Below are 13,327 nucleotides of genomic sequence, written 5' to 3'. Positions count from 1 at the left end.
TTTTGGAATTAGAAAGATCTATAAATTCTTAGGAAAATGACTGTCAGTAATAACAATGATTTCATCCAAAGATTCTCGGTATCCTCAACAGAAACAAATTAAGCATACACTATTAAAACACTGAGTTTTTATATTATTTTATGTAAATAACTTTATAGTCTTACACAATACTGGTACAGAATTATGGGTATTAACAAGCATCATCAATAGGTAAATGTTAGCTCTTATATTAAGTTATGAACTCTCTCAGTCTGAAGTTAAGACTAACTTTATGGAAAGACACTCTTACTAATTTGTAGCAACTCCTTATAAGCTCATTTTGGTTTCAGAGGAAAGCCTAGTGCATACACTTGAACAATCACTTCCTAGTTCAACGAGTACTGGGTGAAAGCCCATAATGTGGAAGGCACTGAGTTAGATGCTAACCACACTATAATGTTCAGAAAATGACGTGTGAAAATTCAAGTTGACCGCTGTCCTAGAAGGCTTTGTAGTTGATACCCTTAAGTGGGCTGTTCCAAGATCCTCAAATTAATGAAAAGGCAAGAGAAATACTGCATTTGAAGCCAGCTCAGCATGTCTGCACAACTAAAAGAATATATAAGAATCATAAAGACGAGTAAACCAGCTCTCCATAACCCACCCATAAAGACAGTACATATAAAATCTCAGCACCAGAGCGCAGGATGAAAGCACTGTCTTTCATGTTACAATAAAAGATGAATTACATCAATGTCATAATTACTGAGTAGGAAGGCATGCAACTTCAGACGTAGTGGTTATTCTATAAAGAGTGACCTCACTCTGTGAGGTCACTGAGATCTGGAGTCGGGAGACACAGCGCTGCTGCTCATCAGGAGTGTGATGGGAGCGTAAATCACTACCACTCAATCCCGTATTCTCCATCGCAAAAAGGACACCCTTTTTCATGAGGCTCCTGTAAACTAGAGGCATAACACGAACGTAAGGCAGGGTGCTAACAGGGCCTCGGCACGGCCGATCACAATTCAGGGGCCCTTGGGAATCTCTTCATGACACTTTTACCTGGAGGATTAAAAACTCAAGCAGAGAGCACAGGTCACTGGGTTTAGGACTAGCCTGGGTGAAAGAGAGGTGCTCTAATTCTGACCCAACTTAATCTATAACAACACCTTCTCTGTGCATTAAAATATACTCAACAGTAAATTCACATTTAGCCCTTCAAAAATAATAAGTTAGAAATACAAAACACCTGGTACTGGAAAAGAAGACTGATTGTATTTTACATAAAAAATAAAGATACACATAGAACCCCAAACCTGCAAAGTCTATTCAAGAAAACTGGTATTATTTCCGAAGATTAAATATAATCAAACACATATAACTAAAACATTTAGAAAAACAGCCAGGAAGAGGGGAGGGGTGGGGGAAGTTAGAACACAAAGGTGAAATAATGATAATCAGTGCAAAGTATTTAATTTTTAACTGGTTTGCGAAGGAAAAGATATTCCTATACTAAACAATATTGAAATGAATTTTCCTCTATACTTGTTCAAAGATGGTTTTCAAAGGGTGAGGGATAGGGAGTTTTACATTTTTCTCATATTTTAGGTAACAGTGATAAAGGTTAAAGAAGGCAGTTTTCATAAATATTTAGCCCAATATACACAGCCCGGCCACCAGAACAAGCATCCCATAATGCAACAGCACATCCAGAGCAAATCACCGAAACTAAATTAGGAATGGTGCAAATAACACGGACACTACGGATTTGAGAGCTATGTTAAAAATTCTTACATGTAAACTAACCTTTGGTTAGACGTGGAGTGGAAGAAAAAAAAGTAACGTTAGTGATGCCGAAATGCGATATGGCTCTTCACCCAGAGCCCGTGCCTGAACATGCAGCAGGATCACCCCCGACAAAGGAGCTTAAAATCTTAGTAGCTGGAAAATATGATTTTTAAATAGGTTCACAAGCATCAGTGCAATGCGAAACTGTAACAAACCCACAGCTCTGTTGTAATTTATGTCCTTATGTAAAATGAAGAAAAAAAAAATCCAAAATGTATACCCTGAATCTATGCCTGGCTCTATCCCTGCATCTGATGGTACAAAAGCATGGAATGGTTTTCACAGACAAGTTGTAACACACAGCCATAATGAGCTTTTTGAATCACCGATACTCACACATAAAGGGGGCTCAGTTGTCAGCAGGTGCTGTAGAAAATCTAGAATGTGAGGCATACGCCGTGCGCGGCATCTTTTCACAATGGTGTTAACAAATGTCAATGTCTTGTGCTGAATATGCGATGCATACATATGTAGTTAAAAATGGGTGCTCCTGGTTGATTTTCCCCTTTCCACCTCCCTCCCCATCTACACCTCCCCCAGAAAAGCATCTGCTCTCTACTGGTGTCTATAGCAATGATTATTAACAAGCATGGGAAAATGTAACTGCAATCAATCTTTTATTCCTTGATCAGGAATTCATCCCACACTTTGGGTTAAGGCAGGTGAATTCTGATTCCGCGCGGTAATTATCTGGCAGATGTTACCAGCAGCTGCTGCTAAGCGCAAAACCCTGGCTATTCTTACAGAAATGGAAGAGCTCCTGGCAAGGTGGAGTGAGAAGTGAAACAGAATGCATTCTGGTGAGGCTTCACATCTGGTTTTCCATAGAAAATAACGGAACCTGGAACTTAAACTGGCTGTTCTTGAACTCTTGAAACTCAAATTAGTTACCCAGGCGTGCACCAAGGCACACTCACCATGTTCCTAGCTCTCTATCATAAAAGGCAAAAAAGAAATCTGTGCATTGTCTCAACAAGCAATGCTGTTCCTAAAACCAAACAGTCATATAACTGAACCATTAAGTTGTCTTTTTTTTTTCCTGAGTCCCTCCAATACACTTCTCTACCACCACCCCAGATTAAGCTGAATTTGTAATAAGAAATAAAAGGGAAGAAACAGGAATAGAGCCTAAATCCGGGCAATGACTACAAAGCTTAATTAGCCAGGGGCAATGCATGGTTCCATTCAGAATAAGGGAGGCCTAGACTTTCCTTTTGGGAGGATTACTCATAGCTTTCAAGGTAATTCTAAACCTTTAGCTTCATGAAAGCAAGAGATCTGGAAGGCAGAGGGCCAAAAACACTTCATGCAAAATGCATGGAACATGCTGCTCAGCCCTGGCCAGACTAAATGGAGATTTGTTTTATCATTTAGCACATTTTTTTTTTCTGAAAAAGGGTTATATGATTCTAATTTCTTTCCAACATTCACCCAATGGTCAAACCATAACCATCTGAATCACAGCTACAGTAGGACATTTTAGAAGAAATCAAAGTGTCATGTTGTTATGTTTGGGAGTGTGTGTGTATGCGAGAAAGAGATCGATTAACTGACTGATTTATTGACTGATTTCCAGAGAAGGGAAGGCTGTGGGATTTTCTTTTCTTTTTTTTTATTATAAGATACCACAGTACATTTTTGCCTCCAGGGATCTAAAAGCAAGTATTTATAAAGCGAACTCTCTAGACATCCCTCAAGGTCATCATGCTGCTGTGCACATGAAAAAGTAAATTCTGGTGTTGAATCAAAGGGTGGGAACCACACACACACACACACACACACACACACACACGCACACACACACACACACACACACAAAGGCAGTAAATATGAGAAAAGGAGAAAGAAGACTTTTGGTGTTGAAAACGTACTGAATACATTTTCTGGAACAGGGTAAATGAACGACTTATGCAAATCAATGTCACAATGGTCTCATTTTTGGGCTACCTTTGAAGATCTTCAGTAAATTAGAATGGAGGAAAAGGCTAGAACCAAGCACCAATTATGGCACTAAGAGACCTGCATCAGTGCTCCAAGCTCAATGCGGGCATTATCAAACAACAAATCAAGTGATCAGTTACCAGGCCATCTGCATTTTATGCTGCATATAAACTGTATAAGCTAAACCTTTGCCATAAAGAGTCTCCATGTGGATGCATACCATTTATCTTTTAAGCAAAAGAAATGGACATTGGACCACAAGGGATGAGAAAAGTACTTACTGTTTCTCTTTTTTTCTGAGTAGAGAGACACTGATTTTTTAATGATGTTTACTTGCATTCATGATATTAATAAGGTAATTATGGAATAGTCACAGGATTTCATTTCATCAAATAAACGTCAAAAGACATACAAAAATTTGAAAGCCCATTAGTGAAATTCTGCCTGAAAAGAATCTACTCCAAACAATATATATTTTTCTACTTTTTTTTGAAGGCATAATGAAAACCAGATTGAAAATATTGTTTTTCTTACCTAAGCTCTAGAAATATGTACTTTGCAAATGAATAATACAGAATGCAGACAATAAAATAGCATTCATACAAAAAGTCTCCCCTAATAGTAACTATTACATTAATTAATTAAAGGTCAGCAATCTTTCCCTGAGCTCTTATTTTACTAGTTTATCCCTTATACAAAAATACAAATATCCAATGGTTAATGCTATAGGGAAAAGTCAAGCTGTTACATGGAGGAGGTACAACAATAAAGTCATGAACTAATTTTAGGTTGGTTCAGGAAATGTTTAATGCCTTAAAAACCAAACCACATATGAAATGTGCATTGGGCGCATTAAGGAATTATGGGACATTTAAAGCACTTCCTCACAAAACATCCTATATGACCTATATTCAGACTATATCAACATATTGGTGAATTCCCTTGGATCATGAGGTTCAGCACAGGTAAATTACTCATCCAACTGGCACTGTTCTCTATGGTCTTGTCCATTACTGGCCCTCAAACAACTGGCTTAGTTCTAGGACCCATACAGGTCACATAGGTAGTGCACAATTCCTTATATGGAGGGCCAATTAAAACATCTTTATAAGATTTTAAGAGTGGACCTTCCTGTTCTGTGAGAGATGTCATCTCATATCTAAGGTTTTTGCAAAAAAATCATATAAAAAGTAAAATTAAAAGAGAAAGCAACATTGTTTTAAAATATTTCTTTTTTTTAATAGCAGGTATTTATTTATTTCAAGAAATTAAAGAAGTGACCCACTTGAGAAAAGTTAAGTTTCCCCTTCTTAAAAGGGGTGGGTGGATCATACACTGGAGGCCCATTCCAGCTGATGTGCAGGACTTCCAGGAATGGCTAGAGTGCTCCCTCCTATTCTAGGGGGAGCTGCAGATGGGGAGGGACTAGGGAAAGGATCTCTGGCGTATGCCCCCAATACTAGTTGTAGGTCAGCTCCACTTCATTCTTTTTGCGATAAATCAGAGCCCTTCAGGGTGATGCTGAGGCTGCTGTACTCCTGGGCTGTTCTGGTCCTTCTCCTTTTGATCTCCCTGAGGGGTTCCATGGGATCTTAGGACTGACTTGTCCTCTCACATCCAGCCAGAGGGGAGGGCCTTTTGGGTGGGAGTGTTCTCCGTTTCCTTTCTCTTACTAAGGGCTTCAGCATGGCGCTGGCAGACTCTCTGACTTCCATTCTGTTCACTTCCACTGTCTTTACTCAGCCAGGCTGAAATGCAGGGTCCAGCTCTTGGACCTTCTAAGGTCTCTGTAACAGGTCGGCTGGTCATCTCCCTCCTACAACCACACTCATACTGCACAGGGTGTTAACTGCTGCTGCCCCTGGCACTGCACCCTGGTCAGGCCCTGCCAGTGCAGGGTTAGGAAAGACAGTGAGTCCCTAAGCACAGAGTGTTTGCATGAAGCATGTTGTTGGACTCCTTCCCACTAGCATAAGCAAGAGCGGTGGCCCCAGACACCTCAGTGACCACGAGAAGGCTCCTGACACTGACCAGGTAGTGGTCACTGGACTTTTCTTGTCCTTTGCCTCCAACACAGGTATGTGCATCACATCACAAGCTGGCAGGGCATGAGCACACTGTAAGCCTCCACTGGCGGTCTCAGGAAGAACACCAAGTCTTCCCAGTGTGCAAACTGATTCTTCCTTTGCATCTGAAGGGGGCATAATTATAGGTAAAAAGAGCGGCCAGTATAAGCTTCAAGGGGAGTGTTTTCCCTCATGATGGCAGATGGACATCTTTACAGACTTCAAAGGAGGCAGCCTGGTCAGCTCCGAGCTCTTGGCTGACTTGAGTCCCCTTCCCTGGTTGTGGCCATATTTGACACCAACTGCACAGCTGACACCAGGTGGTGCCAGCAGCATGACATCAGTACTGGAGCGGGGCTGGTGCAGGCGGTGCCCACAGTGACCATTCGCACACTGTGTGCACACTGATCACTCTTTCTCTCTTGCTGACCTGGATGAAGTTGCTCTCAAACATGGGAATGTGCTGGAACAGGCGCACGCATCCTTGCTGCAGCTGCCCCATGGAACCGCGGAACACGAGCAGCACGACAGGTGGCTGCCGTGGGCACCACCCTCCCACAGCTTCCTGTTACTACTCATGTCTGTCTTTCATTACGACCGTTGCACATCCTCTCTGCAATCTCCACCTGGGTCTGAACCGCAGGCCCTCAGGGCCGCCTTTAAACTTTTGCTGTCTATTATGGCCTGCAGCCCTCACACATAGCACCGTGTCCTCATGCCCACAGCTGCCCCCACAGGAAGAGGCAGCGTCCTCCTGCAAACAGCCACCCATCCAGGAGCCGAGAGTGCAAGGCATGCATGCTCAGTCCTAAAATATTTCAACACTGTTATTTTAAAAACGATAAAAAATCAAAACTATTCAGGAATAGTCAAACCTGTAAGTGACTTATATTAAATAATTATGTAGTTTTTGTATATCAAGTAAAAATGTATTTGAGGGGGAAAAAACACCTCTGATTAATGAACTGAAATTCCTGAACTTTCCAAGCCAAACTGGGGTCCCAATGATACTTACTTAATGTCAGGCCCAATGAGGGAATGTCTTCTCAACATGGCTCGTGCCTGGGCGTTGGTTAAACTGATAGTAGATTCTTCATTAATAGACAAGATGCAGTCCCCAACGGCAATCCGGCCATCTCGACTAATGGCACCTCCATGAATAATGCTTCGGACAATCACCCCCAAGCCATCTTTGTTAGCACTTACTGTCATCCCTATGGTAATGGAGGAACACAGATATGGATTAAATTTGCAATTTTCAAATTCACTTTTATTTGAAAGTCACATAATCCCTATGAATTAGCACTAATTTTTCAAGCCAATAAAAAAACAATTAAAATGAAAGACACATAGGCCTACACTACAGTGAATGTATTTTAGGCGAACTGGTGTGTTACCCCTTATATAGAAAGCTCTCCCAGGGAGCATGTTTTCACAATATCCAATCAATTTCACAACAGGAGTCCATCTTATATGTATAAGAGAATAAAAAACAGGACCATGAATGGAAAATTAGTTCAATACATCAAGAAACTCTGTGCTACTACTTTATTCCCAAATCATTTGTTCATTCAGTATAGACTTCTTAAATGCTTACTATGTGCCAAATACTATGTTGGTGGCTTGAGATAAAAAAGCGTAACAGAATTCCTAACATCAAGAAGCTTGTATTAAGTCCTGTCCTCAGTGCCTATCACAGTGCCTGTTGAACTAAGCTGATGTGAAATTAATACTAATCTACTCCCATTTTATCTCCAAATCTGAATTTCCGTAAGCTCCAGATCTGGATATTTAATTGCCCTCCTGATATGCGCCCTGGATGCATAAAAAGAAGTGCACCTTCGTATGCATAAAACTGAATTCCCAGGCTCCTACCTCCCTTTGTTTCTCCATGTCTTCCCCTTTATGGGGTTGACACCACAACACTGCTCTCCATTGCTTCAAGCAGACATGTTGAAATCAATCTTCACTACTACCTCTTTCTCACCCTTTATTCTTAATCCATCACCCAGTCCTGTTATTTCTATCTCCAGAACTTATCCTGAATCTTTGCATTTTCTCCATTTCCTTACTAACCCTAGACTAGGCTAGCACTTTCTCTTGCCTCACTTTTCAAAACAGCCTCCTGTTTGGCTTCCAATGCATTTTTCTCAGCAGACAGAAATGACAAATCACATCACTCCCTTGGTAACAATCCTTTAATAACCTACTGATATGCTAACATATAACACACCTACTTGCACAGTCTTTGGGCCTGGTGTCCTGGCCCTCTGAACATGCACCCTTCCTTGTTCAATGTCCTCCTTGGCTCCCTGTGTTCCAGCAACTATGCTTCAGAAATTCACTTGGTCTCTCCCCATTTCAGAGGGACCGACAGCCTCTCAGCAGCTCCTGCACAGCAAACTCCTCACTTCAATATCACTTTCTCAAAAATGACATTCACAACAAGCCTCACCCAAATTTATAATCCCTTCTCATCCTACCCTCACTCTGCTCCTTCAAAAATATAAAACCTTTTAAATTATGTTAACATGTTACGTAAAATAATGTTAATTCACTTCAATCAAGTGCTAGAAGTTCCTTCCAAAACAAGATAACATAACTAAACCAGGTAAGGAGAGTACTTATAAAACATTTTTCTGAGGAAAGTGACAATTCCCTCTTTAAATATTTATTTATTTTTGGAAAAAAAAACCCACAAAGTAATACTTTCTGACTAAAGATTAATTCTAATTATACCAAATTAGATATATTTTTTAAATATTTTGAAAATATTTAAAAATTTGCTTATAGCCTTAGATTTCATGCCTGGATATGGGGAATTCAGGCTACTAGATATCATTTTATGACATAAAAGAACCATTATAAAATGAATTCAAAATATTGTTTTAAGACTCACACTAATGATTTTTAAATGCATTATCATGAAGGAAACATCTCTGTTGATCATAGGCGAACAAACATGAAACTTAGCTGTTTCATCCCAGATGGGCCTCTTATGAGCAAAGAGGCTGGCCTGAAATGTTTCAACAGGTTCTCTAGTTTGCTCTGATGCTGCCACCCTTCGCACTAAGCTCCACCAATGTACTACAGTGACATCAAAATGTATGAGTATAAAATAAAATTTCACTCAGTGGCCCATACTGGGACTCCAACACTTCATCTTGTTCTCATTAGCACCACGCACTCTACAACACAGCAAGCCACAAATTTGGGGAGGACATCATGAGTTATGGTCAACATGACCTCTAACTTCATTTTTAATAGCATCTTTAACTCCCAGCTTCAGCAGCTATTACGGCTGTCATAAACCAAAAGATAGACATCAGTTGTCTCAGCTTGTATTTTCCTTTAGCCAAATGATCATTTTCAGGGTTCAACAACTTCAAGGTAATATCCACTAACTAGATTTTGATTGTAACTTATAAGATCTCCCAATTTCTTCTGGGAGGAAGAACAGTAGGAATAGTCTAGATAGTATACTGTAGAACTAGAGAACCAGTTCCAAATTGGAGTTCCACCACTTCTAATCAGTGTGGCATTGGGCAACTGACTTAACCTCACACTAGATCTCATTTTATCATTTTACTTATCTGTAAAATGGGGATAATGCCTATTTTTAGGGTTGTATTAAATGAGAAAATAAGTACATAATAAAAACTTACGTAGAATACCTTTCAAAGTCCCCAACCCAAAGTGCTCAACAAAGTACAAAACATAAACAAATGGCAACTCACAAAATATATTTAAGATGCCTCTCTATACTAATCAAAAGCTACATTGCTCTCTAAGGGCTCAAGAAAAACATAATTCAGCTTCACAATGACACTTGTTATCACAGCAATCTCCATGTAGCCTTGGGTAACTCAAGCACTGATGTGTATTGTGTAGTATGTGAAAACCAGAGAGACTGAAGTTTGAGTTCTGATTCCATCTCCTAAAGACTAAGCACTTTCAGAAAAATGAGTGCGTATGTTTATGTTTCTGTACCTAATCTGTGAAGAGAGGATTGGTCTTTCTTTCCCTTCTATCTTATTACCTTCAAGCCCTAATACAACATATCTACAGAAATGAGAACAGACCTACCAAAAATCATTAAGATTAAAAGTTTAAAAGGTCACTATATGCATGTGTACATATGTGCATATATTTGCATATGACATTTCCTCCCTAAATTTAACAGAGTTAAAAAAAGTGACTCATGAAATCAAAGCAAATGGATTATGACAACTTTTATAGAACCTATCCAGAAAACAAAACCTAAAAACAAGCTCATGTAAGTTAAGGGGAGACTGTGAACCTAGAAAAAGTGTTCAGTTGTTCATTGATAGACCTTTCATAACACACTCACCTATCAGCACAAAGCAAGCCTCTACCTGGATTTTCTAAAATGCTATCACATTTCTTGTAACTTCAAGTTGTAAAGGCAACACCTTCCTACATTAAAAGCTTAAATGGTTGCTTTAATTAAATTAATGTTTTACGCAGATTTTAAAAATAGGCATTTCTCACAATTCCTTTACATTTAGTTACTCTAAGTGCTGCGGAAATCTGAATAGTGAACATTTCCTATCAAATGAGACAACACAGAAATGTTCTTGCTTTAGCAAAGTGAATTGAAACTCCAAAATGCTGGGCCTCAGGAAATCGCACATCCAGGAAAAGCCCTATCTACATTTTGAGTATGTAAATTAATTCAAATGAATCACAAAAGTAAAACTAAAAGTTACTCTATTTATATTAAAACTAGTGGCCCCGTGCACAAATTCATGCACATTGAAAGTAGATTATTTAGAAGAAATATTTTAATATTGTTATTCGCCCTTTCTCTATAATAGAAGTGTCAACCAAATTCACAATCGACAATGACAGATGGAAATACATGCACACAACTGGCGCCAGTGAGAACTTTATATGCATCGCGCATGCACAAGTCAACTTAGCCTTTTATAGATATAAACCTGCTTAATTAGACCTGCTTTCTGATTTAGCTAAACTTTTTTCCAGCCCAGTGAAGCACCCCAACTTCTCTTCAGGTAATTGTCAGCAACACAGCAGTAAATACCAACACAAAGCAGATTATTATTATAGATCACTCAGGGAGAACAAAGGGGAAAATATTTAACTGCAGCAGTGTTTGACTATCTTCTGCCCAGTGAGAAAATCTGAAGTTATTTTCAAAGTCCACCATTTCTTTCTTCTTTTCAGTTGGGTCAAGTTTCTAAACTTTCTAAATCTCCGTTTTCTGGCTAATGAAAAGAAAATAGTTTTCCAATAAGTCTCCTATCTACCTCCTCCAGGACTTCGGTGAGGATCAAATGAGATGAGGCACAGGAAAACGCTTCACAGACATTTGGTTAAAGTGTAAATGTTTCCACCTGTGTTTCTGGAACTCCAAGGAGGCTAGTTGCTAGGGAGAGGAAGCTGGGCGTTGCCATGTGATGTCATTCCCCGGCACCCACACGACCATTTCAGGGGTGGGCTGGGCTATAGGCTGCATTTTGCGCCATGGGGTCTTGGCAGCCTCGGCTGCCATTTGGTGGGCTGTCACTCCAGGGTGGTGACAGGGCCTGTGTCTCACTTGGGGGAAGCCAAGTGTTGCTTTCTGGGGGCCAAGTCCACAGTGCCGTTTCTCTATGCATGTCACAGCAGCTCCTGCGTTAAGCATCTGCCTCCTGATGGTCAGTGTGCGTCATAGCGACTGATTGGAAGGTGGGAAGGACACTTAGCATATTATCCTTTTACATAGATAGATTTGGTTAATAAGCTAATGGCACTATGTCTGCACACTTCTAGGTTTTGTCACACACAGCAAATGAAAGGACTCTCTTATACTTTAATGTTATAATCAAGCTATTGAGGTTTAAATGGATTTTCTGATATGACAGAAAGCAAGGACACTTCACCTTTCACTATTTCCCCCCAAAGAGATTAATCATAATTAGTGTATTTTAAAAACCAAAACTTAAAAGCTATGGTGGAATCACCTTAAGTGTCCAATAACAGATAAATGAATAAACAACCTGTGGTTGCTCTGGCCAGTGTGGCTCAGTTGGTTAAGTATCACCCAGTGCACTGAGAGGCTGCCAGTTAGATTTCTGCTCAGGGCACATGCCCGGGGTTGCAGGCTCATTCCCAGGTAGGAGGCATGCTGGAGGCAGCCAGTCAATGTTTCTCTCTTTCTGCTCCTCCTCCCTTCCTCTCGCTCTAAAAAATCAATTAAAAAAGTGGTATGTGTGTTTATTTACATATAATGAAATATTCTACCTTCAAAAGGAGGAAATTCTGACACATGCTGCAACATAGAACCTTGAGGGCATTATGCTAGGTGAAATATGCCAGTCACAATAAGACAAATACTCTATGATTTCACTTACATGATGTACCAACAGTAGTCAAAATGTATAGGAACAGATGATAGAATGATGGTTGCTAGGAGGTAGGAGACAGGGAAAATTGGGAATTATTATTTAATAGGCACCAAGTTTCAGTCAGAGAAGATGAAAAGGTCTGGAGATGGTAGTGGTGGTTGTACTACAATGTGAATGTACCAAATGTTACAGAAATGTACATTTAAAAATGGTTAAAATGGTAAGTTTTATGTTAAGTATCTTGTATCACACTTAAAAAATAAGGTGTCTGGCCTGGCCAGTGTGGCTCAGCAGTTGAGCATCAACCCAGGAACCAAGAGGTCACCAGTTCAATTCCCGCTCAGGGCACATGCCCAAGTTGCTGGCTCCATCTCCAGTGGGGGAATGCAGGCGGCAGCCTATTGATTATGTTTCTCTTTCATCAATGCTTCTATCTCTCTATCCCTCTCCCTTCCTCTCTGCAAAAATCAATAAAAACATATTTAAATCCTGACGATTTAATAGAATATATTAAAAATCTACGTGATTTTTCTGAACAGATGAAGAAGAAGATTTGAAAAATTCAACATTCCCTTAGCAAACTAAAAATGAGCAAGCAAGCCAAAGTGGTCAGATTGTAAAATCAGATGTACTCAAACCATGGCTCTTACAAGAGCCTCCAACTGTTTCCAATCTAATTCTCCAAACTAAGCCAGCATGATCTTCCTAAAACACAAACCCCATCATGTCACTCTTCTGCCCTTAGCTCCCGCTTACATAGGAGTTTAAGCCCCGAGGGTGTTACAGCAGAAGTCCTGTGTCCTGCCCATGAGCCCACCCCACAGCCATCTTCCATCTACCCTACCTTTAACTTCAATTCTTACTTTGCTCACATACTTCATCCATACCAAACGACACTCAGCAACACTTCCCATTTCTCTGCCTTAGCTCTAATCACTTCCAGCTTTTCCTAACTCCCCAACTATGTGGTAAAACTCTACTCCTTTTTAAAGAACTAAATCAAATACCTTCTCCTCCTTGAAACCTTTCTAAACTGCACACACTCAGAGAGCAGGGATCAGTTATTCCCTCTTTTAAGCCTTCAATGTTCTATGTATGAGTGTCTATCATAGTATGCAA

At 40.0% G+C, this 13,327-nt stretch overlaps 1 protein-coding gene across 1 annotated transcript in view; it reads right to left on the bottom strand.

The window, feature by feature from the left end:
• Nucleotides 1-13,327, bottom strand: part of MPDZ (multiple PDZ domain crumbs cell polarity complex component) — a 177,402-nt gene that overhangs the window by 58,609 nt on the left and 105,466 nt on the right. Inside the window, exon 22 of the mRNA XM_081103221.1 lies at nt 6,853-7,051. Within this exon, the coding sequence (XP_080959347.1) occupies nt 6,853-7,051 (199 nt within the window). The remainder of the gene's footprint in view (nt 1-6,852; nt 7,052-13,327) is intronic.

The sequence above is a fragment of the Myotis nattereri genome (genome assembly GCF_964212035.1).
Source record: "Myotis nattereri genome assembly, chromosome: 12".
In the NCBI taxonomy this organism is placed as follows: Eukaryota; Metazoa; Chordata; class Mammalia; order Chiroptera; family Vespertilionidae; genus Myotis; species Myotis nattereri.
The sequence above is the reverse complement of the archived record's forward strand: the minus strand, read 5'-3'. Positions and strand labels throughout refer to the sequence as shown.